We start from the raw sequence: 27,423 nt of genomic DNA, 5'->3' as shown, positions 1-27,423 counted from the left end.
GCATATCCTTAATTTGGAGCCTTTGTGTGCGTGCATGATGATACAGTCTTTAATTATGCAATCATAGAATCAGGGTTGGTAGGGACCTCAGGAGGTCATCTAGTCCAACCCCCTGCTCCAAGCAGGACCAATCCCCATTTTTGCCCCAGGTCCCTAAATGACCCCCTCAAGGATTAAATTTACAACCCTGCGTTTAGCAGGCCAATGCTCAAATCACCGAGCTACCCCTCCCCGCTAAAGAAAGGAGTAACATGAAGCAGGACATGCCTTCTGAAGATCTTGGAGGATGCCACATGGGGACAAGTTCTGCATGCCTGACCAGGGACTTGAACCCTGGACCCTCAGATTAAAAGTCTGCTGTTCTACCAACTGAGCTAGCCAGGCTCATCACGTACTATTTTTTCGCCACAGGACCCCTGTATCATTCAGTGCACATGATGGCGCATGCTCTGGGAATGAATCAGGATTTTAGAGTGAAGACGACAGTCTCTAGGACCCCGATTCATTTCTTGCAGAAACTGAAAGATGTGTATGAGGCAGGGAACTTTAAGAAGGGAAAGGATGGTCTCATGGTTAAGGCAGTTGAATTCTACCCTGGAGAACTGAATTCTAACCCTGCCTCTACCACGGAGTTCCTATGTGAAGCTAGGCAAGTCACTTAAATTGAATGTATATAAAATACCTACAAGGAATCCCTTCTCCAACTCCCTCTCCAAAGTACTGAAAAACTTGGCTTGTCTGCATAGACTGTAAGCTTATCTGCCATTTCTATGGGGTTTTAAAAGCCGTGAAATGGATCACTTTGTTGTTACCTTGTCAAATGCTGCACATATACTATACATCAATATTTCATTAAAAAAGGTATATGTACATACACCACACACACGCCATGGCATAGTATAAAGGCTTTATCAGCATATATTAGGCATGATAACGTTACTCGTGAATGCTGAAGCCACAAGTTATGCGAGTGATCCCAAATGAGGACCAATTAATACCGTAATACACCAAGCCAATGCCAGTATTTTTACATCAGACCATCATATAGTCTGCATGCACCACAGGTTACAGGAAAACTATTTTACAATTACTTAAGAAAAAAATTATTAGGACCATTTTGTTGAATCATTCTGCCTATAAAACCAGGTGCCTTAATTGCCACGAATCCAAACATATGGCTCAGAGCGAGCTATGAATAACATCTGATTAGATTTTCTGTACCTAAACTACCTTGGCTTTAAGGTCTGATCTCTCAGGTAAAAGCAGATGCCGTGTCACACATTGGAATGCTATGGATGTTCTTTTTCTAGAGCCCTAAGGCTCCTATTCCTATCTCTGCAGGGTCAAGCTATTGGACCTGAAACCTTTCCACAACTGAATAGGCTCTTAGGGAAGTGACATTTCAGGAAAGGTAATTCCACTTTTGGTGAGAAAGAAGGAAACATTTCTCTGGCAGGTTGCTCCAGAAACATGAGTGACCCTGAATCAGCTCAGAAGTTTGAAATGTCAGCAGTTCTGGCAGAAGATGAACAGAGGAAAACTGAAGAAATCAGATGTGTGTGATAAAATTCAGAACAGTGAGATACTCACAGCTCCTCTATTTATCACATGGCTCCACAGTTATATAGATACGTAAAAATACATATATGCACAGACATACAAAGAGTACATAAGACATCTTTATAGCTATAAAATCATTTAAAGAAGAAAATGCCTTGACCATAGGATCAACCTGTCTGGGACCCAGACACACTGTTCTGTTCCTGGCTCTGCCACAAATTATTGTGGGACCTAGCAGAAGTCAGTCTCTCTGTGCCTTTGTTTCCCTATCTTTGTCATAAGGATAACAAGTATAAATTTGCTAATATTTGTGACGCACTGCAGTGGAGCAGTCAAGGGGGGAGGGGAGCAAGTAGGACTGTACCTAGGTTGATATTTCCTGGAGTTGCAACATTTCTTCCCTATGACTTAACTGGTTCCAGCTTAACTGCATGGAAACGGCTATGTTCCAAGTTGTGAAAAGGCATTTGAGAACAGGCCAGCCTTTCATTCTGGTGCCTTTGATATGAAACAATTAGGGATATTTTAACAAGTACATTGACACTCTTTTCCAATGTAATTCCAAATTAAATGAATCTGGTTTCCTTGGAGGGGAAAAATCATTTTAATCAGGAAAATAATCTTTAAGTGAAGCTGGAGCACCGGGAGAAGGGCATAAGGGCCATAGTTTATGGTCCAGCAGAAAGGGCTGAGAATTTGGAGGCAGTGCCAAGGGGTTGAATGTCAGACCAAAAGCCTGAGGTTAGGCTGCGATAGTCATGCGAGTTGGGTGACCGTACATCCTAGTTTTCTGGGATTCTTTTTGTTTACAGGCCTGTCCGTGACTGGATTTGCTAACCCCAGTTCTTCCCGCTTTTCGTTTAGTCCCCTCCCCCACAGGATGTACAGACTGTTGCTGAACTGAACCACAGGAGTACAGCAGATCAACACCTCAGCCAAGTATATAAGTCCGCTCTAATGGAGAGGGACAGGAGAGAAATATGGGGATTTCTGGCACCTATCCATATATTGAGGGATGAGGCAACCAAACTTTATTGGCTGCTTCAACCCTCAGTAAGTATATTGGCTGAACTTTCCCAAGGAGGTAAGTGGAGCAAAGGAGGAAAAGGCTACTTACTGGGACTGGTTCCATGACGAACTCGCAGCTGGCTATCCTCAACTGGAGGCCTCCTTCAGCATAGATTTTCCTGCCAAAGAGGTCCATGTGTTTGGCCTCCTTAGCCTTGGGGGCCAGTGCCTGTTGCCCCGGCACTCCTTTTCATTCACTGCTGAGACCACCAGGGAGCAACGGTGTGGGTGAGAGAATAACTACTTGGTTCCCTTAGACGGGACAAAGTACTTCCTCTCTATGTCCCTGGCAGTGGGCGGAATGGAGGCTGGAATCTGCCACAGGCTTTTATTATTATTTTGTATGGTCTTTATTAATGATACCACCACCCAGGACGGACCTTCTGGCGCAAGGATGTTTACCACTGGGTCCTCTGTTTCAGTCACTTCCTCTGCCTGCAGGCCCATGTTGAGGGCAATGCGGTGGAGCAGGTCTTGGTACGCCCTGTGGTCAATGGCCGGGGGTCCTGAAACTGATGCTCCTGCCACCATCTCATTGGGCAAGGTTGATTATGTGGCAAGTGGAGGTACAAGGTCCTCATGGCCCTTTACGTGCCTGGGTTGCTCCTGTGCTGAGCTAGGCTCCTCTACTGGCTCAGCAGGGGCGGATGTCTCCTGGGCGATCGGTAGGTCCCAGGCTGGTTCTGTCAATACCTCTGTAGTCTGGGGGGGCGGTCTGGAGAGAGCAGCTTCTGCTCCCCAAGGGGCAGATCTATCTTTAGGTGACTGGGAAAGGTGGCGTCCTGAGATCACAGACCTAGAAGCCCTAGAAGGGGTACCCTGGGCCAGATAGTAAGCTCGGGGGTTCCAAAAGGGCCATTGTGCAGGAGATGGCCACTGTGGCTGCCAGGCCGCCTTCACATCCCTTCAGCCCTACCAGGACTTATGCCAACTGTGCCTCGAATAGTATGAGTCTGCATCAGACTCTGAGGATCCTGAGGGTGATGACCACGGTGGTGCTGAAGACCCCTGTGCCGGTGCTCGGTGCCGTGTAGTGGAGGTAGGGGACCAGTGCCATGACGACCTCACCGAGAATCGGTGCCGGCTGTCTCGTGACAGAGACCGGTGCCATAGGTCCGGCGCTGGTGAATGGCTCCTGTGCTCTGGTCCCACATGCCGGTGCTGGTCCTGTGATGGCGTCATGGAATGGTGTTGACCCACAGTGCCGGGGAGATAGATCACCATGTCCCCGGCGCCATGCGTGTTCCCACTGAAGCCGGTGCCGGGGAATTGTGGTGCGGTGATGGGGACCTGGAGCAGTGCCAGGTGCGGTGCCGGTCCGTCAACTGGGAGCGCTGCATCATGGCAGACTTGCCTCTGGACGGTACCAGTCTCAACAGTGCCAGAGGCTTGTCTCTAATGGCTCAGGGCTGAGCTGCCATCATCTCAAATGTGCCCGCGGTGGAGGGTGGCTCCAACACCTCCACCTGGCAATACCCTTCCGGAGAGTCAGTGAGAGCCAGACTCGATGGTGCCTTCTGGGGCGCCGGAATTGACAGCACAGACACTTGCTGCCTAGGAGCCAGGTCCTTCCTCTGGTGTAGTGAAGCATCCCCTGGCAGTCCCACAGCGCTCTGAGGAGAGTGCCCTCCGTCAGCCTTTTTGCACTTGTGGGGCACCGGAGAAGTAGAGCAGTGCTGGGCCGCTGGGCCTTGTTGTGGTGCCGGGGATTGCCGGTGCTGAGGGTCTCTCATGCTAGAGTCCTTCCTCGGCACTGATTTGTGGACCAATGCAGGAGCGCTCCGCACTGAAGCGCTCGGACCCGAGCCTTGGCAGGTAGGTGCTGCTGGACAGAGTCCGGCCTCCATGAGCAGCTGTTTTAAATGGAAGTCACGCTCCTTTTTAGTCCTGGGCTTCAAAACCCTACAGATCTTGCAGCACTTGGACTGATGTGCCTCCCCCAGACACCTCAGGCAACAGTTGTGGGGGTGGCTATTTGGCATGGGCTTGTGGCATACACTGCACGACTTAAAGCCTTGGGCTCGCAGCATCCCCTGGAGCCCAAGAAGGGGTGAAGGGATAGGGACTATCCCGCTCACCAACCTCGATGCTAACTATACTAACAACAACTATTGTACAAGAAACAAGAGAGAGAACTAGATAACTAAGCTAAGGGAGCACTTGTGAGGCAAGCGAGACGCAGTTCCAACTGCCGCCATGGACAGTTAAGAAGGAACTGAAGGGGGGTTGGGTCAGCAGTGTCATAGATTGAGCGCCACGAAGGCGCCACTCCAGGAGACTCCCCAGCTGACCCAACAGGAGCTGCTAAGGGGGAAAGTTTCCCACAGCCGTCCACGCAGCGTGAGCACACCTGGTTAGAACTGACAAGAACAAGCATTCAAAGAAGAACTGGATTGCGTAGGCCAATCTGACAGTGTCTAGGACTCAGCTGTGGGAGGTAATAGTGTCCCATGCATTGTAAAAGCCAGCTAGCCTGTCCCCAAAGGGACAGGGGGATGGAATAATGACTGGACTAGTTCTCACATCAAAGGAGTCAAAATGGGCATTTGGCCTGAGCCAAGGGAGGGTGCGTGGACTGCCCGAAGCCCAAGCCCAACTATTTCCTCTTATGGGATTTATCCCTCTTTCTAAGCCAGTCCCATTGTGGGGGGGGTGGGGAAGGTTGCACAAAGGAATGCTGTAGGTGATATTGTTGCTTCTGTTGTGCCCCATAGCAGCGTCTTTGCATGGATAGCACCGGAATCCTTGAAAGAGTGCAAAATGTCATCAGTCTTGTCTGACAGAAAGACTCAGCCATCCAAAGGCAAGTCTTGGATGGCCTTCTGGATATCCAGAGAGATACCAGAGTTTTGCAACCAGGAAGACCTCCTCGTAGTTACTGCAGAGGCCATAATCCTAGCCAAGGTGTCCGCCAAGGATGGACTGCAGGGACATTTTGGTCACCAAGAAGCCTTCTGCAAACGAACACCCGGAATGCCTCACTTGAGGCCTTGGGGAATTGGTCCTCAAATTTAGCCAGGGTTGACCAATTGAGGAAATCTTACTTGGCCAGCAAAGCCTGTTGATTTGCAATCCTCATCTGTAAAGATGATGAGGTATAGATCCTCCTGCCCAGACAATCCAACCACTTGGAGTCTCCATCTCTTGGGGTACTTGAATCTACCCTGTCAGGCCCTGTCATTTACCACTGTTACAACCAGGGAATTCAGGGCCAGGTGGGAATAGAACCCGTCAAATCCCTGCATAGGAACAAAGTAGCACTTTTCCAATTGTTTTGCCACTGGAGATACCAAAGCCACAGGGCACTCACCAGCTCAAGGAGCGTATCACTGATTGGGAGGGCTGCTCTTCTTGGGACAATGGACTATAAATGTCCACCAGTTTGTACATTTTGTCTTGGAGGAACGACACCTGGATGCCCAGCTATGCAACTTATGTGGCATAAAAGGTCCTGGTATGCCCTAAAGTCTTCCAGAATAGAAGGGGAGAACAAACCAGGCCGCAGAGCATTGTTCAGCAATGAAGACAAAGTTCTCAGATGAGCCAAAACCAGCTCTTGCTCCCAGAAAGTCATACCCGGAAGGGAGGACTCCATTGGCTCCCCAGAGAGGAAAACCATCTATGCCTGGGCTCATGGTTGAGCCAAAACAACCACCAATCTGGCGGGTGACTTCGGCATCAAGCGGAATGAAGAGTAAGATCTCTGCAAACGAGGAGTGTCCCACTGACTCCAAGGCCATTGATAGGGGTTGGTCATTGGTGGCCCACATGAGGCCAGGCCAGGGTCCTCCATCCTGGCTACAGGGCACACACCAACCCTGGGAGCCATACTGGTCCATTGGCAGCCTCCAGAGTTCATCAGGTGATGTAGAGTTGGAGGATGACTATTACAACTCTGAATGAGAGCCCCGGGTTCTTGGTGACATGGGAAGAGCAATGTCCAATTCATCCATCACCCAGCATGAGGCAGGAATTGGCACCCCCAATGAAGGCGGTACTATCGGTACTGAGCATGCCAGTGCCACAGGCAGAATTGGTCCCAGTGGAAACTGCAGTACTGGAGCACCCAAATGCACTGATGTAAAAGGTGTGAGAGCCACAATCAAAACACTTGCGGCATCAAATGCGGTGGTGCTGAAGAGGGTCCCCCAGTGCAGAGGTCCCCATGCACTAATTCTGGTACCAGCTCCATCCCCACCATGGCAAGGGAGCTAGATGCAGTGCTGACAGACATGGAGATCCAGTGGCTCACTCCATTGACGGGGCCATAGGTGGCACAGCCCTAGGAAAGTCCTAGACCAAGCCTGAGATCAGGACCAAAAGGCAGAGGAGGTCTGTGGCTGCCTGATATGGCAATGACACAGATGCAGTCAGTACCAGCATCTCCCTTGGTGGTACCAGACTCATGTCTGGAGGCTAGAACCGGAGTCAATGGTACGGAGTTTCTGCCCTTCCTATTCAGTATTCAGAAGTGCTCACGCCTTCCCATATGCTGGTCCTGGATGAGGCAGACAAGTCGCCCTATTACCTGGAGTGGTCACGATCGATCCGATGACACCTCTTCCTCGGTGCCGACGGAGAACAGTTCCTCCATCTCTTCAGCAAGGCACCTGCCTCAGAACGAGAGGCAGCAGTGCCCTCCCAGCCAGAGGGTGATCTTCAGCCCAAGAAGGGCCTCAGTACCAAATCAGGCTATATTGCCTGTTCAAGCAGGTGCTGCTTGAGGTAAAGATCCTGTGCCACCTGAGTGCGCTTCTTAAATGGCTCACAAATAAAATAGAACTCTTTAAGGTGGGCCTCACTGAGACAAAGCAAGGACCGTGTGTTAAGGTTGCTGTTGGGGATTGACCCTCCACACAAAGGAGAGCGTTTCAACTCCAGTGAGGGCATCACTGGGGAATACTCACTGTCAACACTAACTATATCCAATAAATTAGGCTAAAACAAAATGCAAGGTTGTGAGACAACCGCACAGAGCTCCAACTCCAGCCACAGGCGCTGAGAAGGAACTGAGGGGGTTCTGGGTGGTGTCACCTCATATAGCCAGGGGAGGGGCCCCAACTATGAGTGCCTCCCCTCTACATGTACTGCTAGGCAAAAGTCTCTGTCTGGGCACGCACACACCTAATTGGAATTCACATCTGCATCTACTAGATGAAGCAGCAGCCAATCTGAACAGGTTTCTTCCATGGTGTCACTTACCCAGCCTCCCTTACTGCAACCTGCCCACACAGTCCTTCCCAAACCCCTAACCCCACATTTCTATTCCTATCAATCATCTGCCTTGCCCTCCCCCCACCTTTCCAAAACTCCTCTGAAATCTCAGGTTAGGTGTCACCTCCGCCTCCTACCCCCTCCCTGGGCCATGTGACAGATGCCTTGATTTTAAATAATGACTATCTGCTCACCTATACATTAGTTTTGTTCATCCTCAGCATTATGTGCTATTATCTGATCTGCTACTCCCGGCGAAGGCTCCCTTTCTCTTCATTAGCCCAGTCACCTTCTGGTAGGTATTTCAGGTTACGTGTTGGGCATATTTTGATGTTTGGCTGAGTTTTGATGTTTGATGACGGGTTTTGTTTTTTTAAAAAGGAGACTACCATTAGTCTCACACTTTGGCTCCCTAAACTCCCCCAGTAAATACAGTGCATTAAGGTACTGTAAAGGAATTATTCCAGCCAGTGCTCCCCAGACACTGAGCCCTAGCACACCCCCCATCTTATTGTACTCAATGTGGTAACAGATTCTTCCTCTGATATATATTAAACCAGTTGAAATGCCAGCCACTTCCAGCTCCCACCACCACTTGGGAACCATTGATAAAAGCAATGGGTTTATGAATTTTTAAAGTTGCCCATTTATTACAAATTAAAAAATGGGTTGTATTAACCTTCCTAAGAGCCTTATGTTCCTCAAGTACTTTAACTGCAGAATTCAACATCCTTTCAGTCATTGTCATGAACTGCCCTGGAAATCTATATATTCAATCTCTTCCAGACCTTACAGGAAGTGCTTGATGCAGGACTGCCCTCATGGCTTCAGAAAATATGTCTGTAATGCATACAGCTTTATTTTATATTAACTTTACTCGAACTACAAAAATGACAATTGAAAAAAATATTCCCCACTTCCCAATACTACTAGTACAGTAGCTATGCTGTTTGCCCACATGACTTTGAACAGAACCTACTTCTCTTTCCTGTCCTTACTTTGTAGAGCAGATAGATGCAACACACCATCAGCACCACCAAAAGCTTTCCCCCACACGGGATCAGCATTATGCCCCAATACTACCACCATCACCAGGGTACTGGGACCTTTAGCAACTACTTTTGGTGGTATCACCGCTGTACAGTATGCCTATCTACTGATGTGATGAGCCACTCTACAATAAAAGCAACTCCCCAGCCCCAGACTTCCTCAAATCTCCATTCCACCCACTCACCTCATGACTTCAGGAACAAGAAGGTATCAGCCCACTCCTCTTCAAGAAGGTTCGCATGGCGCCCACCAGATAGGTTTCCCCAATTACATACAGCAGCATCTTGGAGACCCAATAGAGCAGTGTCTTCAAGAACCCAAAGAGGTCTGAAGAGGAGGCCATGTGGCACAGTGGACTGAGCACTCAGGAGACCTGGGTTCATTTCTGGCTTTGCCCCTGGTCTGCTGGGTAACTTTAGGCAAACCACTTCACCTAGGTGTCTCAGTTTCCCCATCTGTAAAACGGGGATAATTACACTGAACGTATTTGTAGAGCACTTTTGAGATTTACCACTAAGATGTGCTATATGAGAGCTAGATGTTATCTACCCGGAAAGCAGACTGGGCTTGGAGATCAGCAGCAGCAACCAGCCTGAACATGTTTCACATACATAGATGACACTGGCTATAGTTTGGAGATATTTTAAAAATACATTGGAAGCACTGATCCCCATTTAAAGTTATGATGCCAGGAAAAGGAGATATGGGAGAGGAGCTAATCAGGTTGACAGTATCCCATTCACATGTTTGAACGACCTTGCTGCCTAATTTATATATAGACGTTTTTGTGGTAAGAATGCTCACCCTTGCTAACATCCGTGGAGCTGGGGTGTGAAAATGATCAGAAAACATGGTAACAACAGGGAGAGGGTGGGGGAGGGAGAACAGAACTCACTTTAACAATTGCCCAGACCTCTGTTCTATAATTCATTAGCGAGCATTGAATTGTACTGATGCAGCATTACCAACCCCCAGATTTCAAAAATCATGAGTCAGGCCCTAAAAATTCATGATTTAAAAAAAAAAACCCACTCAATTTGTATGTCAAAACATGTGGAGGGATGGTTATTTGCCATCTGTTTTTTGAGCCCTTGGGGGTAACATACATGTTTTTCTTGGCAACTACGAAGGCTAGAAACTTTTTTAAAATGCAAACGGAAATTCTCATACTCAAATGACTAGCATCTGAAGATTTTTCTTAAAACTCAAGACTTTCCAAAAAATCACAAGAGGGGGTAGTGCTGTTATTAGTCTAAGAATATGTAGCGATCACTGCAAAAATCAGAAGTAATTCGGTGTCTGAGGCAAACAAGAGAAAATCAGTATAGTGCTGAAAGTACGATTTGTGAGAACCACATTACTTCAGAACTCGTGCACCTCACTCAGACTCAAAACCTGAAATTTATGACCAGTGCAGGGATGCATCCTGTCATACAGCAAGTGGTCTCATTTCCTAGATTACCATGGAAGTACCTCTCATTCAGCAATGACCATTAACCACAAGTGTCATTCTATTCTGAAAAAGTGACTAAACATAGCTTTGGTGGCTCCCCAAGTTGGTCATTGATTTCCAAATTAATGTGCTAAGAATGGAAATAACTTTTTTTTCTTAATTTGTCATTTTCTGCAAATACAGCCTAGAATCGAAGATCCAAGAGTGATTCTTTCTCGTGCATGACCATCAGCTGAAACAAAAAAAGACCTATACTACTGAGGGGAAAAGTAGTACTTACGTGCAAATCAACTGTTTTTAGTAGGTTTGCAACAAGGATAGCTGATTGTAACAAAATTCTGTTAATGCACGCTAAGCAACAGAATCCAGCTCACATTTAGCTGTACAGAAGAAAAATAGGCTATGTGTAACACTACCCTGAAATTCAGACTATAGGAACATGAATAGCCATATGGACTACAATGCTGGGGTGTAATGCCTCCGTGTGGATCAACCCTTTAGTTGATGCCCGCAGTTTCCACACAGGGGAGTTAAAAGCTCAGCACTTTGGTGTGTTCTGCCATTCACAGCCCCATAGTCTGAACCACAGGGCAGCATAGACAAGCCCTATGTTGCCAAAGGTAGCACATAAGAATCAATAGACTAAGAACTGTACCTTGTGCAAGATGCCATTTTCACAGTCACTTTTCTGATGAAATCTACATTTGAGACATGTTTACAAAGACAACCCATCCACTATCTCTACCTATATACTTCTTATATAGACCTCAAAACATGAACAACTTTCAAGTATTTAAAAATAGAAAATTTTATTTCCTCACCTCATGTAAGAAATAGCTTGATTATAGTGTGGTTACATTAGTTGGTTGTGTGTATGTGCAAAGAACTCATTTGAAGGAAAACAGTAAAAAAAAAGAAAAGGAGTACTTGTGGCACCTTAGAGACTAACCAATTTATTTGAGCATGAGCTCAAAGAAAAGTACTCCTTTTCTTTTTGCGAATACAGACTAACACGGCTGTTACTCTGAAACCAGTGAAAAAAAAGTTTTGCATTTACTTGTGTGGTTAATTTTGTGGTCATACTTTCATGTCATACTTATTTCTTTCAGGACTCCAGAACTGTGGAAGTTTGGTCACCTGCACTCAGCCTTTCTGTATTGGTCAATAGCTTAATTATACCTATACTAGTAGAACATAGCTGTCATGGCAAGTCAGTCAAAGAGGGAGAGGTGGTTTCTCTCAAGAAGCTGGGACCAACCCCATGAAGAGAGATGAACACTGGAACAGACCTTGCACTCTGTTCAATGGGAACCAGTTCACAAAGCAAAGTATGGAGTGATTTGTTCAGTGTCCCTGCTAAATGGGCTGCTGTGTTCTGTACTAGGTGTAGTTGTAGCTATGAGAGCACGTGGCTTCCTTCCTAGATATGAATTGCAACAAATAAGCCAGGAGGACATGAATGCAGAACACAATGGCTAGGTCTGTCTCAGACAGAATGAGATAAAACCTTTTGCCATAGATAGAAGTGGCTATTTAGACATCCAGCAGCACCATGGACCACAGGTCTTCCAATATAAGGGCAAATGCCCTTGGTCATGGACAACATTATGAGAGAAATACCATTGGCAGCACCTCAGTCTTGCATGGGTTCACCTTTAGCCAGCTGCTTTTCATCCAGGTGATAAGAATTCAGCAAAGCATTTAAGAAGCTGAGAAATGGTGCTGTTTATGTTTAACTGAAAAGTGGTGTAGAGCAGGATGTCACCTGTGTACTATCGACATATCAGCCTGTGTTGTCTCACCATCTCTCCCAGTGCCTTCACACAGATGTTGAATAAGATGAGGAGAGAACTGCTTTGTAGGACTCAATAGGCAAGCACTTTGGAGATGGAGGACCAGTAGTTCACAATGATTCACTAGATTCCATTTGAAAGGAGGGACTCGAGCAATTTCAGGATGTTTCCATTCAACCATACAGCTTCTTGAAGACAGGACACTTATATTTGGTGACCTATGGAACCAAATGCCACAAAGGTCCAGCAGGTTAAGTATGGATGTTAATTCCATTGTCTATCGATAGGTCATCCAAAGTAACAAGTGCTGTCTCAGTACCATGCCCGAGCCTGAAGTGTAACTGAAGGATCTTAAAAAGAAAAGGAGGACTTGTGGCACCTTAGAGACTAACAAATTTATTTGAGCATAAGCTTTCGTGAGCTACAGCTCACTTTATAGGATGCATGCAGTGGAAAATACCCTTTTCTTTTTGCAGATACAGACTAACATGGCTGCTACTCTGAAGGATCTTAGAGACTGACAGCTGACCTGTGACAGCAGAGATTATTTGCTATCTTTTTGATCTGCTTGCTTAGAAAATGGAGGTTCTATTTTTTAATATCCAAGAAAGGCAGGGGTCAATTAGTAAAGATTATATGCCAACTGCCATCAATACTCCATGATTTCTGGGAATTTGTGGAAATTGATTGAATTCTTGAAAAGAGTGTTTTGTGTTTCTGTTCATGGATTCTGCTTGTTGGTCTTGGTTGTCTATATGGGGTTTTAGTCTGGCTGCAGATGATCTTTTCTGTGAAATAAGAGGATAATATCTCACAGTGAGAGGTGGTATATTCTGGAGTAAATCAGATGCAGTCTGGATTTATGAAGCAATTTAGACTCCTAGAAAGTGCAACAGGGGGACTTTGCTACTTACTAAAGCAGTACACTCCATCGGTCAGAAGGCTGTTGGATGAGTATAAAAGGAAACTGATAAGCCCAGAGGGCTCCAATATAAATACAAAAGAAGGTATGTTATATTATACTTTTACTACAACACTCAGAATATTTTTAGTTTGCTTACTGTATCTGGCTATCCAACATGTGAAAAATGATCACTAACAGTTTACTGCTAACTTTAAGCTTAAATTATTTATCAACACTAACTATAACAAACAAGGCAGTATGGTAAGCTGTACAGCAAACTAGGTACACCTATTTGGCATGGAAACACAGATCTACTGTATCAACTCGAATCAGTGAGTCTCAAAACAAAAAAAGACACTGTCACATTTTTAATAGTTTATTAACACTTTATGCTTTGTAATATCCTTAAAACCTTTATAAGAAGTTTTGCTTACTGATGTTATCCTTTCCCATTTGGCAAAGGCCATTTGCCCCCTGAGAGACACTAACAGAGCTCAAGCTAATGTTTTGTTAGTTTATTTCCTGTATGCACATCCGCTTCAATCATAGCAGGAACATGCAAGGCTCTGACGGACAGTGCTTGTCCACTACTTTTAGAGAAGCAGTAGGAAGCACAAAAAGATTGCACATTGGTGCAAGTTGCAGAGTATTTTTTAAAATGTGCTCGATAAGGTGGGAGGCTAATTTACTAGCGTAATTCTGAAGTAGCTTAAATTTGGGATCTAAATTACTACAGAAATGCATTAAAAGACAATGAAGTATTTTCTATTTAGCTGAATTTCTTAAGTGTTATACATTTTTTAAAGTGCTATATCCATAAAAAATTTAACATACTGTACTACGTATTTGGGATCAAGAGGTTTTTGTTAACATCTTGCCCGAGTGGGCAAGCAAAAATGCAATCTGTGTTCTCCAACAAACAAAAAAAGAAGTTGGGAAACTTGTACATTTAACTTCATACATGACTTTATGGCCTTTATCATTTAACCGTACTCTATTAGCAGTGGGGATTATATTTCCCCATGCTGACATACACAAGTAAGCAGGCACACAAAGTAAGAAGTTCTAACCATTTCAGGAACAGACAAACAATTTAATCCATATTACATAATTCACTGAATACAGTTGATCTCATCCAAAGTCACTCCTGAGAGCAAAATAGTTTTAGCATTACATTTTATATACAGCTATGAAGGATTACTGGAAACCAAAAAAGAGTCTCCTTATATCAGGAGCACCTCATGTTACGTATATTGTTACGATGCCTGTTTGCACTTTTAGTCTGCACATATTACTTCAACCATCACAATTTCCACCTGCTTTGTATTTATAAAAATTCGTATTAATTGGCTGATTTTATAATCATTTTTATCTCAATATAGGTGCCCTTTTCCATTCTAAAGTACTGATGCCAGACATCCAACATAAATGGGCTGCACTGAGAAATGACTCTCTCTGCTCTGTAGCCCTGAAAATGCTGGCCATTATTACAAATCTTTGCATACACTCGTTTATGACTGCTTTGTCCGAAGCAAACTACATCCTGCACACTATACCTTTTCGGTTACTTTACATGTTATCAGCTTTCCTTTAAGGAACAGGCTTATACAGTCAGATGTATCACCATTTTGACAGAGCATAAGTTGGAGAATTGTATTGGTTTCTGAACCAATGGAATCAAAATAATCAAGACTTTAGAATACTTTTCCAGTCATTAAGGTGAGAGGAGACTTGAATGCAGATACTGGAACATACAAATGGAAACATCTGTACTTGCATGCTTTTAAGTGAAAAGATAAGCACTATTTGTATTTTCTTTGTTGTCTTCCTTGTACATATGCAAGATGTTTTTTATAAAAGTTTACCACAGATAGCAATGACAGAACATGATGTAATTATATTTTTCATTAAAAAAGCACGAGAAATCAAAGGCAACCAAGATAATGAATGTTTCCCTAGAACATTTTTCTCAGCTACACAATGTGTGTATACACCAAGGTCTAACACACTTAGCTGCACCACATCAAGTCAAGCTGTCCAAGTACATACACAATTTTTCTTACAGGAGTATATCCCTTCCAGAATTTGTCAGTTTACAAGTAATTCCCTGTGTTGGATTATGCTTAGTCAGAAGTATGGATATATTTTTTTCCAATGCTACCACCTACTTGGTTTTATGACCTGTATATCAGAAATGAGGCAAGACATAAGATTAAGTGCAGGGAAGCATTTCAGACCCAAAAAATGCATTCTCTAAAACTTAGATATACATGGTTAACAACAGGCAGATTTACCAAGAGTTGCATGAAAGTTTTTGTTTGTTTGTTTTTCTGGGAAGTTAAATAATTGAGGCTTGCTCAGCAATCAACTCCTCTGCATCATGGAAATTCATTAGGGGCATTTGAATAGAAAAAAATTTATTTAAGAAAATCAGTTAAAATGGAGTTACAAAGAGAACTGATAGATTAGTAAACTTGAATGATGTACCCTTTATGAAACCAAAGGAGAATCAGCCCCTGGAAGACACTCAACAGACCCAAAGATGCAACAGAAGGTTGACTGTTATACACCCACACAATCCAAGTATAAATATTTAAATACCAGATACTGAAAACATTTGTCTCCCAATATTTATACCTGCTGGATACCCACATTATCTCCATGTCTCAAAATAAGTTAGATAATTATCTTTTCTATAGCTGAAAGCAGCCAAAAAACCATTCAGAACTTCATAAATAGAATGGGAACCCTTAATGTTTTTTTCGAGCTTCAAATACAACAGTCTTAGCCAAAGATTGAAAGTAAATTGAAAAATATCCATTTGTTACAAGTAGCAAATTACCATGAACAATGAATTTGTTAGGAATCCCTCTAAAAGTATGACACACAAACAGGCTACCCAGCAGAAAATTTGTTAATTTTATTTCTGTTTTAATGTTAAATATCATGGGACAGGATTGTAAGGATGAAAAACTGCCAATAACTGCCTCACAAGGGATAAGAAAGAAATTCTGCCATGATATTAGCAAAGTAAGGTAAAGGAGAAAATTTACACAGTAAGAGGCACCATTTCCCCCCAGAAAACCTCTCGTCATATTCCTGAACAAGTGGGATTAGCAATCTAATAAATCATTTTTCCAAGAGGTAACAGCAACAGATAAAATTTTAAAGGATTATTAAAATAACATTTACAAGACTCTGAACAATTTTTAAACTCTTATTAAAACCACAGAAAGAAAGAACAATTCTTTATTTATGAATTTTCATAAAGGACTGAATGTGCAACTGACACCTGCTATTGATGATTTAATGTACAATTTTGTCCAGCAGCCGAACAGTTTGTCTTTTTTTTTAAATTGTGTTTTCTAACCGTGCGAGATCGTTAAAGGCAAAGCCTGTATGACGCTGTACACAAAAATGGTCACCTGGGCCATACTACCAATGAAGTGGTAGGTAAACAAATCTTTTTCTGGCCAAGAAAAAAAAAAAGGAAGCTGCACTCTGCATGCTTCTCTCTCTCTCTCTCTCTCTCCCCCTCTACAAGATGAATTTCCCTAGAAAGAATCCAATGAAAATGGCTGCAATTACAACGAGAAGTGAAGGAAGAGGATTGGAGCCATTCTCTCTGAGGGCCAAGGCTGTGGGTGATCCAGATTTATCGGAGTGTGTTACCTTTCTGAGCCTCAAGCCTTCCTCCTGAAAAGGACACATGGAAGAAATTCATGAATATGCAATCATAGTAGTCTGAATGGTGAAAATTTAACCAGGAGACTGAATCTCTTCGGTAAGTATTTAAACAAGGTCATACAAAATTATTTTAGAAGATGAGCTGTACTATTACTTTTTAAATTGAAAAGAACCAAGATACTGCAAGATTCCAAATAAGTGTACATTTATCAAGTTACAAATTCTCTTTTCCAATACCTAATCCACATGTATTCCACCCTGTTTTTGTGTATAACTATTAGTAAAAGTAATAAAACTCTTACCTTGCACACTGAAAAATCCATCTTTAATTTATACAAAAATTTTTAGTAACGGAAACACCCCAATAGCTAATATTTATATTTTGTGGTTTCCCTGTGTGCTCGGATATCACAACTACTGTTTAGGAATTAGCTTTATTTCAGATTTCTTTATACATTAAAATATTATTGACAATATAGGAACTGTCATATACCCAACAGCTACAATGACAACATATAATTGTGTACTGATAAGTTATAATTCTGGAAGTAATACTACTACACAAAGCCAGCAGAAAGCAACACCACACTGAACACAACTAGTAAGTGAACAATCAAGTGATTCTGTAAGCTAAACTTCTGTGATCTGCAATGCTGTTGCATTGGTTCTCAGCTATATGCACTTGAGTATCTAATGAATAGACCCAAAATATTGTGAACACAGATAATAGTGAGTTTTTATGAAAAGCTGTAATGCAGTAGAAACTATAAAGACACTCAGGATGTTTGAGTGCCACCTCAGAAAATGGTACTTCTTATTCCACTACATTTTAAAATATATATATATATATAACTGGCATAGTTTCAAATTCTCATCAGTGGAAAGAAAAAGATACTGACCATAAACAACTGATGAGCATTTACATTTAACATTAACTTGTGCTGCACACATTCTTGCATCATGGAATAATAATTCCTAGATAATTTATAAACAGGTTTAAAAGTAAGCTCAGTTACTTCTGAAATTGACACAGAAGTGGAGTTTTTAGATGAGGAGAGAAGTGATAGCTTAGCTAACAGTGCTACTGAAGGAATAGCTACGTGTGATCAATCCCTATTTCTTAGAAGAACAAGAAAATTATATAGCAGATGATCCTTGTTACGCAGATAATTGTACCTACCTTCCAGAACAGACTTTGTTCATTCTAAGTAGTATTCCCCAAAGTATTTCCCCTTTTTACGTTTTATGCAGATAAAACTTCAAAAGTTAAGTTTTATCTGCATGCATTTATACAAATCTATGTCTTTTAATCACCTGTTTAAGAGAAACTAATTTTAATCTGAAACTCATTAGAACAGAACTTACTCTCAGGTGCCGATTTTCATCTGACAGTTTCATCACATCAGCCTGAAGTCTTTTGCACTCTTCCACTAGTTTCCTTGTTTCAGTATCATTAAGAGAGACACTATGTGGTTTTGGCATCGGTCCATCCTGTTTAGATGTATTCAGGACTGGGGCAGATTTGCTTGCTTCTACATCATTCTGCAAATATTAAGAAAAACCTGAGAATTTTAATTTTCTAGATCCAAAGAAATATTTACAGCTTAATATAAAAATTGAAAAAAATTAAACTACTGCTACAACGTATTTCAAATGAAGTTCATATCTGAGGTCATCCAAAACACAGCAAGGCTTGTGCTTTCAAGTTTTCAGTTCTCATTAGTAAGAGCATTAAAAAGCACAAGAACATAGCATTGTTTGCATTTAGCGCTAGTGCCTCTGAGAAAAAAGCCAATCCTTATACTTCTTGAGTTAACACTGACCCAACAGGCATCAAAACAACAACATAAGATGTGAACTTCCATTTTTATATCAAAGGAAAAGAAAAAAAATTAAGTAATAGGAAGCAATAAAAAAATGGCTAAAATTAGAAAGATGAAATTCAGGACACAGAAGTTCGGTTAAAGACTGAGGTATGATAAAGAAATAAAAATATTTTGCACTTTGAGTGCTTCTCATGCAAGAAGCTCAAAGCACTTTACAAATATTGATTAAATCTCTCAGCATCTCTGAGAGGAAGGATTCCACTCATTTTGAATACGGGTGAAGAGAAGCGAAGAGGTTAAGTGATTGCCCAAGGTCACACAACAAGACTGTGACAAAGCTGGAAATAGAATCCAGGAGTCTAATGTCTAGAGCAGGGATGTGGGAATCTAAACAATCTCCAGTGGACATTAAAAATCCTAATCCATACAGTGGTGACCTGGATTAACTATACAGTTAAATGGATTTATAAAACAAAGCAACCACATGCTAACACTACTGGAGATAATAGTAATTAATATCATAGTAAATTATGTTAACACTACTGTATTTTTTCCTGATTAACTATGCAGGCACTTTTACTTAGGTCACCACTCTATATTGCACCTCTTCAAATAGCAAGTAAGCAGTCTGAAAGTTAAATACCAAATCAAAGATTATAACTATTTAAACTTAATATGGCAATTATGTAAAAACAGAAGATATCTTGATTTCAATATGCAGAAAAAACAAAGTTCTTTATAATTAACTGAACTTCATTAGTAACAACTCAAAACTGCTACTGGTTATCTCATTACACCTGCTTACATTTTACAATATATTCTACTGAATGGTCATAAAGAGCCTAAGAGCCAAATCCTGCGGTCTTCCATAGGTTGTATCCATTGGATTCAACAGAATTACTTGTGTGAGGAGAGCATGATATGGCACTTAGTGTGTTTTAAAGTAATTCTAGTTAGCTCACAAACCAGCAATAAACAGACTCCTCTAGAACCCTATAGCTTTTAGCTCCTTGGAACAAACCTGCTTCTTCTGCTGTCTGACCTCACTGACTGGTTCCTTCATGTCAATCTTCTGGCTATAACTGATAGGTGTCTGAAGAAAGTTGCTGCTCACTGGAGTGAAATACTTGTATCTTGGTGTAGGTAAATCCTGAGGTGGCAGGTGAGCCATACCCTCAGTACTTGGCAGATTTCTCATTGCAAGATTTAAGGGAGTGACTAAACCAACGGCTAAAGGATTAGGTTCTGCAACCCCACGCTGCTACTCAGAAAAACATAAACATTATGTACAAGCAGTAATATAAAGGTACCAAGTTACAGAAAGTACAAAAAGTTTGCTTCTGCTGTTAGTTTTATACAATTAATTGCAACTTTAATTTGTGCGTATCCATTATAATACAGACTTTAATTATATGACCACATACTATTTTTTCCAATGAACTTTTGCCTCACTCCGTGGACAAGATGGATGACTCTTAGGGCTCTGAAGTGAATGAGGCTGTTGTCTGCAAAACCCCTGCCTAGGCTTATGAATGCAGAGACAGTTCCCAAATCAGATGTGACAATACACAGGCCTGGGAGTTCTACTCTTCAAAGTCCTTCTCCCTTGTAATTTCTGAGGAACTGACAGCAAATTAATGTTATTTTGAATGTCCGATAGCGCAAACAGGACATGGCCTCTTCAATTTAAAGAGCTTGAAATGACCATGTGCCACACAATTTGAGTGGATTTTGGTGCAGACGGGTAAAAGGTTGCATCTCTCCCCCTTCCTTACCACTAACCTGAAAGATGGGCACAGGGCCCAAGAGTAACTGTACTAAGCCCAAGCACAGCACCTTCTTTTTGAGGAAAAATGAATTCAAAATTACAGGTCTGAAATGACTGATTAAAGTTAATTTTTAAATGTACATCAATACTTTCATTAATATTCAAATATTAAAATTAAGTTTGAGTGTATGAAAAAAGTCTTACACAATACTGAAAAGTCTCATTTGTTTTATCCAATCTATTGAAACAGCCAAGAATGTTAAAGCATCAAAATCAGGGCTGAAAATTAATGCAATGTTTATCTATTAATATTCTGAAAACTCACAAGTTCTAAATGTTGTACCATCTGTTGTACCATCTGTAAGGGTCACACCACAATTTGTATTAACTGTATCCACAGAATGTTATTCCACCAAGGCAAAGGCTTATTTAGCACAGCTCACCAACTGTACACCAGTATGTTCACTTAATATGGTATAACAATTTCCATTCAGGTTTGCAGTGGTGTTGTTGTAGCCATGTTGGTCCCAGGAATACTGGACACACAAGGTAGGTGTTTTTTTATTGGACCAGCTTCTGCTAGTGAAATACAAGCTTTTGAGCTACACCAACCTCTACTTCAGGTCAAACTCAGTTTGTCCAACAGAAGATATTACCTCACCCACCTTGTCTCTCTAATTGTATACTAAGTCATTCAGTTCATCACCAGAATGGTAAAGTTAATTAAAGTAAAAGGGGAATATGTGGGAATACGAAATAAAAGCTATAGGATAAAAGAGGGACACTTGTCAAATAAATATTAAATTTCCATTCCTTCCCCTATTTCCAGGTCTATTCAAGTTAGATGACAAATACACTCCTGCATTAGACAACATAGCCTGTATTATACGGAGGTGTAAAAATACAAGGAACCCCAATGGAGAATAGTATGGGGGTAAGCTCAATTGCTTTTAAAAAATATGGCTCCAATATTGCAGAGCTAACCATTTATCTCAAGAGCATGTTCAGGTTTTGTAAAACCATATCACATAGTGAAAGACTGCAAAAAGCAAGCTAGCAATGTGTTTAGGGGTTAAGAAAACACTTTTTTTAAAATTAAGGTTACCTGTTTGCTAATTTTCTTACTTTTGGTATCTGGGACATTCAGCACAATATTTATTTACATAGCATCTTTAAAAACACTCAGATCCAAGATAAACTGAAATTGCTGCAAGAACTTAAAAGGCTAATATAACGTCACTTAGTTTCTGACTTACCAGTTTATCATTTTCGTTGGGCATTTCAAACACACATCTCAATTTGGAGTCCATTAGGTCATCCGGTTTTGCCTCTTTCCACTAAAATGACAATTTTTATGGTTATTTAATGTACAAGGTTCATGCACACCAAATGCAAGTATTTCTTAAGTGATTTGCTTTTATACCTTCTCAATACTCAAGCTGAATATTACTTTTATTTCAGCTACAATTTTCAGATTCTAGCTTTTAAACAATTCTCATCACCATTATTCTACAAATTATAATGAATAATGGAAGATAGAGATGTGCAAAAACTAAGGTCTAGAAATAAAGATGAAGAACAGAATGCAACATTATGAAATAACTTGATTTTAAAAGCAAAGAACTAAAAGATGTTTTGCTAAAATACAGAAAAAAGTCTGTACTGTATTTTATAATGGCAGTATTATCTCATTAACAAGACTCTATATTTTCAAAAACACCTTTCAGAGTAATTTTATTACTACAGGAGGTCAGACTAGATGGTCACAGTGGTCCCTTCTGGTCTTGGAATCTATGAATAAATTAGTTCTCCTTACCCTAAATTTCTGAACTAATTACCATTTTGCAGCTTTTAATACATTACTGTTTGGGCCTATAGAAATATTTCATAGCAGCTGATAAACATTTTTAATTTTAGTACACTGTCAAATATACCCAACTACAAGAAAGGCTGGAATATCTCCTACTTCCAGACAACTGACATTTAAAATACTGCCACCTAAAATATGTCTTAGACTTACTGAGTTCCAGATGTCAGCTGCAATTCTTGAAAGCATCCATAACTATTCCCAACCCTCTCCTGCTGCCAAACACCCTTTTTATGGCTAAGTAAGCCTTTAAAGTTTAAAAACACTCAAGACTTCCTCCTAAGAACTGTAAACAAAGATGGCCCCCTACAAGCTTTAAGATTCAGAACATCTTCAAAAATTGTACATGTCCACTAGGGGGCAGAGCTTAGTCAAATCACTCCCAAAGAGATATAAGTGTTACTATGACACACTAATGAACACAAAGAGGTATTACATACTGACTTACCTGTTAAATAGAATATAAAGAACATTTATAAAGGCATCTCAGGACACTAATAATATTAAGCATTACTGAGCACTGATCTGATATTCCTATCAGATGTCTGTTAACAATGTCTGTCTATATTAATGTCTGTTAACGGTGTAAATTTTATATAAATCAGTTGAGGAAAATAGTATGTAAGATAATTTTTTGGATGTCCACTTTAAATACACAGTGTGTCTTTCATAGGCATTTGATTTTTTTGAAACAGATTTAATATTTCAAAGTTGTTATAATTTGCTTGGTATAAACTCCTGCCCAGACAGAAAACCGGTTCAGACAACAATCTAGCTTTCTGGTGGCTACTTCATGTCCCTCCACCTTGAAACACTTAAAATTACTCACCTGTAATTGTACTACAAAGATATACACCTCAACAAATAACTGCCCTTGGGTCTCCTGCTGCTGTGTAGGAACACAGAGCAATTCCCTGTGATCAATTTTTGAGCTGCTGGTTCCAGCATGGGCGTATCTTGCGCCACTTTGCGGCGAATAATGGCCCAATACGCCAAGCCAATTCCCTCTGAATTGGAGATCAAATTATTCTTAAGGGAACAATATTCAAAACAGTAAAACATTAACCAGTTACAAATCACTCAATTCTGTTGAAATGAAATTGGTTGAAGAATCTGTTGAGGTGTTCATCTTCAAAAAATAGCCATTACAGGTAACTATGCTCAAGGGATGCCTAAAGAAAAAATGAAGACAACATACAATTTTTAATAATCAAAGTGAACACTTTGAAAATGGTAATTTAATGGTGATGTGGATAAGAGAGGTACTCTTTAAAATACATATATATTATTAAAAACTGTGCAAGTTTTAATCAATTTGTCAAAAAAAAAAGCTAAAGGGAAGACAAACAGGTATCTTGAAAAGCTCCTAAAGAGTGACAGAGTTCTGTAACATTAAATGTCTGTAAAACTCCATGCACCCCTAGGCTATTCCAAATACTGACTTCTGCTAGAGTCCAAACTGAGCAACAGTACTTGGTATGTGCATGTAATTAATTCCATGGAGGTGGAAACAGATCTGAGGTTTGTGATTTGCCTTGCACTAAGAGGGCTTCTGAAATGTTCTTAAGAGATGAAAGCATTACAGATAAACAGAATCAGTTTGAATAAGCCATATTCCATAAAATCCCTTCCCCCTCTTTTTTTCCCAGAGGCATTTAAACTTGGCTGTACAGCATTTTACAACCAAAATGATTAATTTTCTGCAGCTTTAGAGCAGAGGGACATTGAGAGTTACTATATTTTCAAGAGTGATAATTTAAAATAATGTTTCTGAAGTGGATTTTTATATCCTTCCTGGATAATGCCAATAATCCATGCAACCAGGATCCAACAGAGCATGGTGTTGGGACAAAAAACAGGCAGGAAGCTCCACTGAGGCAGATTCTGGCTAAACTCTCCAGAAGCTTTAACAAAATCTGGTGGATTATGACTACTTCTGATGAAAAGAGGCCATACTGAACTCTTCAGTTTCTGATGAAAAGGAGATACAGTACAAGCCTGCTGAGCCCTAGTGAATTTAATTTTTTATGAAACCTGGTTTCTGGCCTTTGCCCTTTTCTGTACTCTGAGTTACCCAGATGATCATCTTGGAGTGCACCAGGGCTGACCAAGAAAGTTCTTGAAACCAGCACCAGTGGCAAGAGCCTCAGACTCATCCTCTGAATCTGAAGGCACATGGTTACCAGATCACTGGGGCTTGGGGACTCTGTCTCCTGAAGGAGACATTGAGGCCTTGAGGTTAGAAGAGCCTCCAGAATTAACAGTAATGGAACAAATATCTCCAGAAATATGGACCATCCACCACTTCCTGGATCTGTCATGGTGGCTTTTCTTCCTAGAAGACAGTGCCTGGAGTCATGTAAGGGCACTGCTTTCCAGAAAATAGCTGTACTTCAAAGACTAAAGGGTACATATCCCACCAATCATGTATGTCAGCTCAACCTCAGGTATGTGTTTAGTTCTACAAGAATAGAAAGCGAGTTTGTAGTCTGTACATATTTTTGCCTTCATAGTCTTCCTATAGAAGAAGGCTTTATCTTCTCCACTAGACTATTTTGATTCCCATTAGACTGTCCCAGCTGAACTTCTTTTACATCCAGTAATGCCATTCTCATGTTAGAACTTGCCACCTCACACTTTCTTTGAAGTCCTTCACACTAACCCTGTTTACTGTCTGTTAACTGACTGCAAGGATCAGTAGGTCCATGCTGTAATACCCAAAACTAATTCATCTGCATGTCATTCACATTCAATTTGCCTGCTATTCACCAAGCCCCCATAAATAACTTTCAAACAAAACTCATTAAGCAAGTCACAAGCACTAATGACATGATTATGCATTTGTGATTCAAAACCTTGGATCATTTATTCACAGTAGTCAGAGAGTTCTTCAGAACATGTCTGAGTTTTGTTCCAGAGTAAGAATTACTTATATTTGAACATAACATGTTTATCTATTACAGCAGAAACTGAATTTTAAGCAGGCAGCATATTCATGTTAATATGTTTACTTACCACTGCCTCCATATCTGAAGTACTTGGTGGTGCAAAGATTGTCTGTACCATAAACTTGTGTTTACTTTTCTCATTTGGGTCATAGTCAAAAGGCTGTAACATTACTGTACAAAAACGAAATATAAGATTATTCATGGTTCTTCAACTGATGATTAATATGCTTGCATTAAATGATTTTAGCTTTAATTCAGTTCTCACTTGACTGGCCATTAACAAAGCCACAACGCAAATGAAGTGTTGGAAGTGCGGTAGGGAGGAATACACTGTAGCAACAGCTGTCAACTGGAAACAAGTCTTACAATTATATAAATCCTAGAATTTACAACACTTAAAGCCCATATTTATAATAAACTGTTTTGATCCAACACTAAAAACAGGCAGAATATTTTTTAATTTCTACCAGTACCAGAAAATATTTAAGATAAAGAACAAAAAAGTTTAATTTCCTTCAATCCATTTTTAATTCCTCTGCAATACAAACTAAGGGATCATAATTTGCTGTCTGTATAGTCAGAAACACATATTGTGATTTAAGTGAATGTAAAGACAACAGACCCCAAATATACATGATGGTAGTTACAATCACTATCTACTCCAAAGAGTTTTCTGAAGATGGGTGCTAGCTGGGCCAGCTTGCCTCTTCCTCTCTGGAGAGGACAGTACAATGGCAGACAAGCAGGTACTGGCCCATTCTCCTTTGATGCTGGTTACCCATAAGTTCAACCATATTCCATACCTAGAATCAAAATGCTGATTTAAAAATATATTATGTAAAAAGAGGATCCACACTATGCAGACACTCTCTGGCACTGGCTATGTCACCAATGTCTTGTAAGTGGGGGTAACTTTTTAAAATAGAAATCTTTGGCTCACAAAGTCTGAATGATTGTTTCCCACCTTCCTATCACCCAAAAAATGGTGATGACATTTCTTGTTTCTACATAAAGAAATATAAAGTTTTCACCACCCTGTTTTTCTATGGATGACTGAGAACCTAATAGGATTAGAATAATGATAAGCGACTGAAATTAGAGCAACCAAGAAGTAAAGAAATTTTTGTTCAGACGGTTTAAAATATTTGGGGGGTTTTTAATCCTATTTAAATAAAAATTTCTGACAGAGTTGGGTGCAAGGCTCTCTTTCAAGCTTTAACACATTTGGCAACATGGTGTGAGATCTGCCTTTTAATATAGCCAAATCCTAGACAATACATCTAGGGACAAAGAACACAAGCCATACTTACAGAATAGGGAACTAGAGTCTGGAAAGCAGCAACTCTGTAAAGGACTTGTGGGTCATTGTATATAACCAACTGTACACAACCATCCAGTGTGATTCTGTGGCAAAGAGGGCTATTAAAATACCTGACTGTATTAACTGGGGGAATCAAGCAGGAGTAAAGTGTGATATTACCTCTGTGTTTGGCATTTGGTGAAACAACTGCTGGAATACTATGTCCAGTACTGGTGTTTACACTTCAAAAAGGATGTTGAAAAACTGGAGAGGTTCAGAGGAGAATTAGAAGGATGATTTGTGCCTGGAAAAGACACCTTACTATGAGACTCTAAAGGAGCTCAACCTAATTTACTAAAGAAAAGGTCAAGTGGAATCTTGATGACAAATCTATAAACTGACTGCCCAAGGAAAAGATATCTGATACTAGAGGACAACAGCATAATGAGATAAAATGGCTGAAAGGTGAAGTTAGCACAGTCTTGGAAATAAGACAAGTTCTCCATTACTCTTAGCGGATACGTCTAAACTGCAAAACCACAGCAGTGAGTTTCAGAGCCTGAGTCAACTGACTTGGGTTAGCGTTATGGAACTAAAAATAGCAGGGTAGATGTTCCCACTCAGGCTGGAACTACTTTTTAGTCCTGTAGTATGACCCCAGTCAATTGACCCGTGCTCTCAGACTCCTGACCCGGGGTCTTGGGTTTTTGTCTTTTTTTGGGCAAAGCAGATGTACCTAGGGAGTCTTTTACTCAAGGTGTGTCTCAGTGAAATGCTCTAGCTCAACCATAAATTGTTGGTCTAGACGTAGGAATCACTGAAGAAACTCTATGGGCTGTGAGCTACCTCTTGCATAACAGCAGCCCAACTTCTTCTCTTCAAGGACAACTGTTAAGAAGAAAATTTGTATTTGACTATAAATTAAAAATTTGCCCCATGAACTGTACTCAGCAACTTTTAAACAGCACTGTTTGAATCAGCCTCC

General features: G+C 41.0%; 1 protein-coding gene and 1 non-coding gene across 2 annotated transcripts in view; both read right to left on the bottom strand.

Moving 5' to 3' along the window:
- Positions 1–311: 311 nt before the first annotated feature.
- TRNAK-UUU (transfer RNA lysine (anticodon UUU)) lies at positions 312–384 on the bottom strand. The gene has a single exon. It is a non-coding gene; the product is annotated as a tRNA-Lys (tRNA).
- Positions 385–13,397: 13,013 nt separating this feature from the next.
- The window catches only part of VAPA (VAMP associated protein A), a 42,334-nt gene continuing 28,308 nt past the window's right edge, over positions 13,398–27,423 (bottom strand). Inside the window, exons 3-6 of the mRNA XM_073331611.1 lie at positions 25,206–25,309; positions 21,580–21,660; positions 18,095–18,271; positions 13,398–16,738 (exon numbers count right to left, since the gene is read on the bottom strand). Of these exons, the coding sequence (XP_073187712.1) occupies positions 16,580–16,738; positions 18,095–18,271; positions 21,580–21,660; positions 25,206–25,309 (521 nt within the window). The 3' untranslated portion in view covers positions 13,398–16,579. The remainder of the gene's footprint in view (positions 16,739–18,094; positions 18,272–21,579; positions 21,661–25,205; positions 25,310–27,423) is intronic.

Source organism: Lepidochelys kempii, chromosome 2 (assembly GCF_965140265.1).
Source record: "Lepidochelys kempii isolate rLepKem1 chromosome 2, rLepKem1.hap2, whole genome shotgun sequence".
NCBI classification, from domain to species: Eukaryota; Metazoa; Chordata; order Testudines; family Cheloniidae; genus Lepidochelys; species Lepidochelys kempii.
This window is presented reverse-complemented; position numbering and strand designations above follow the sequence as displayed.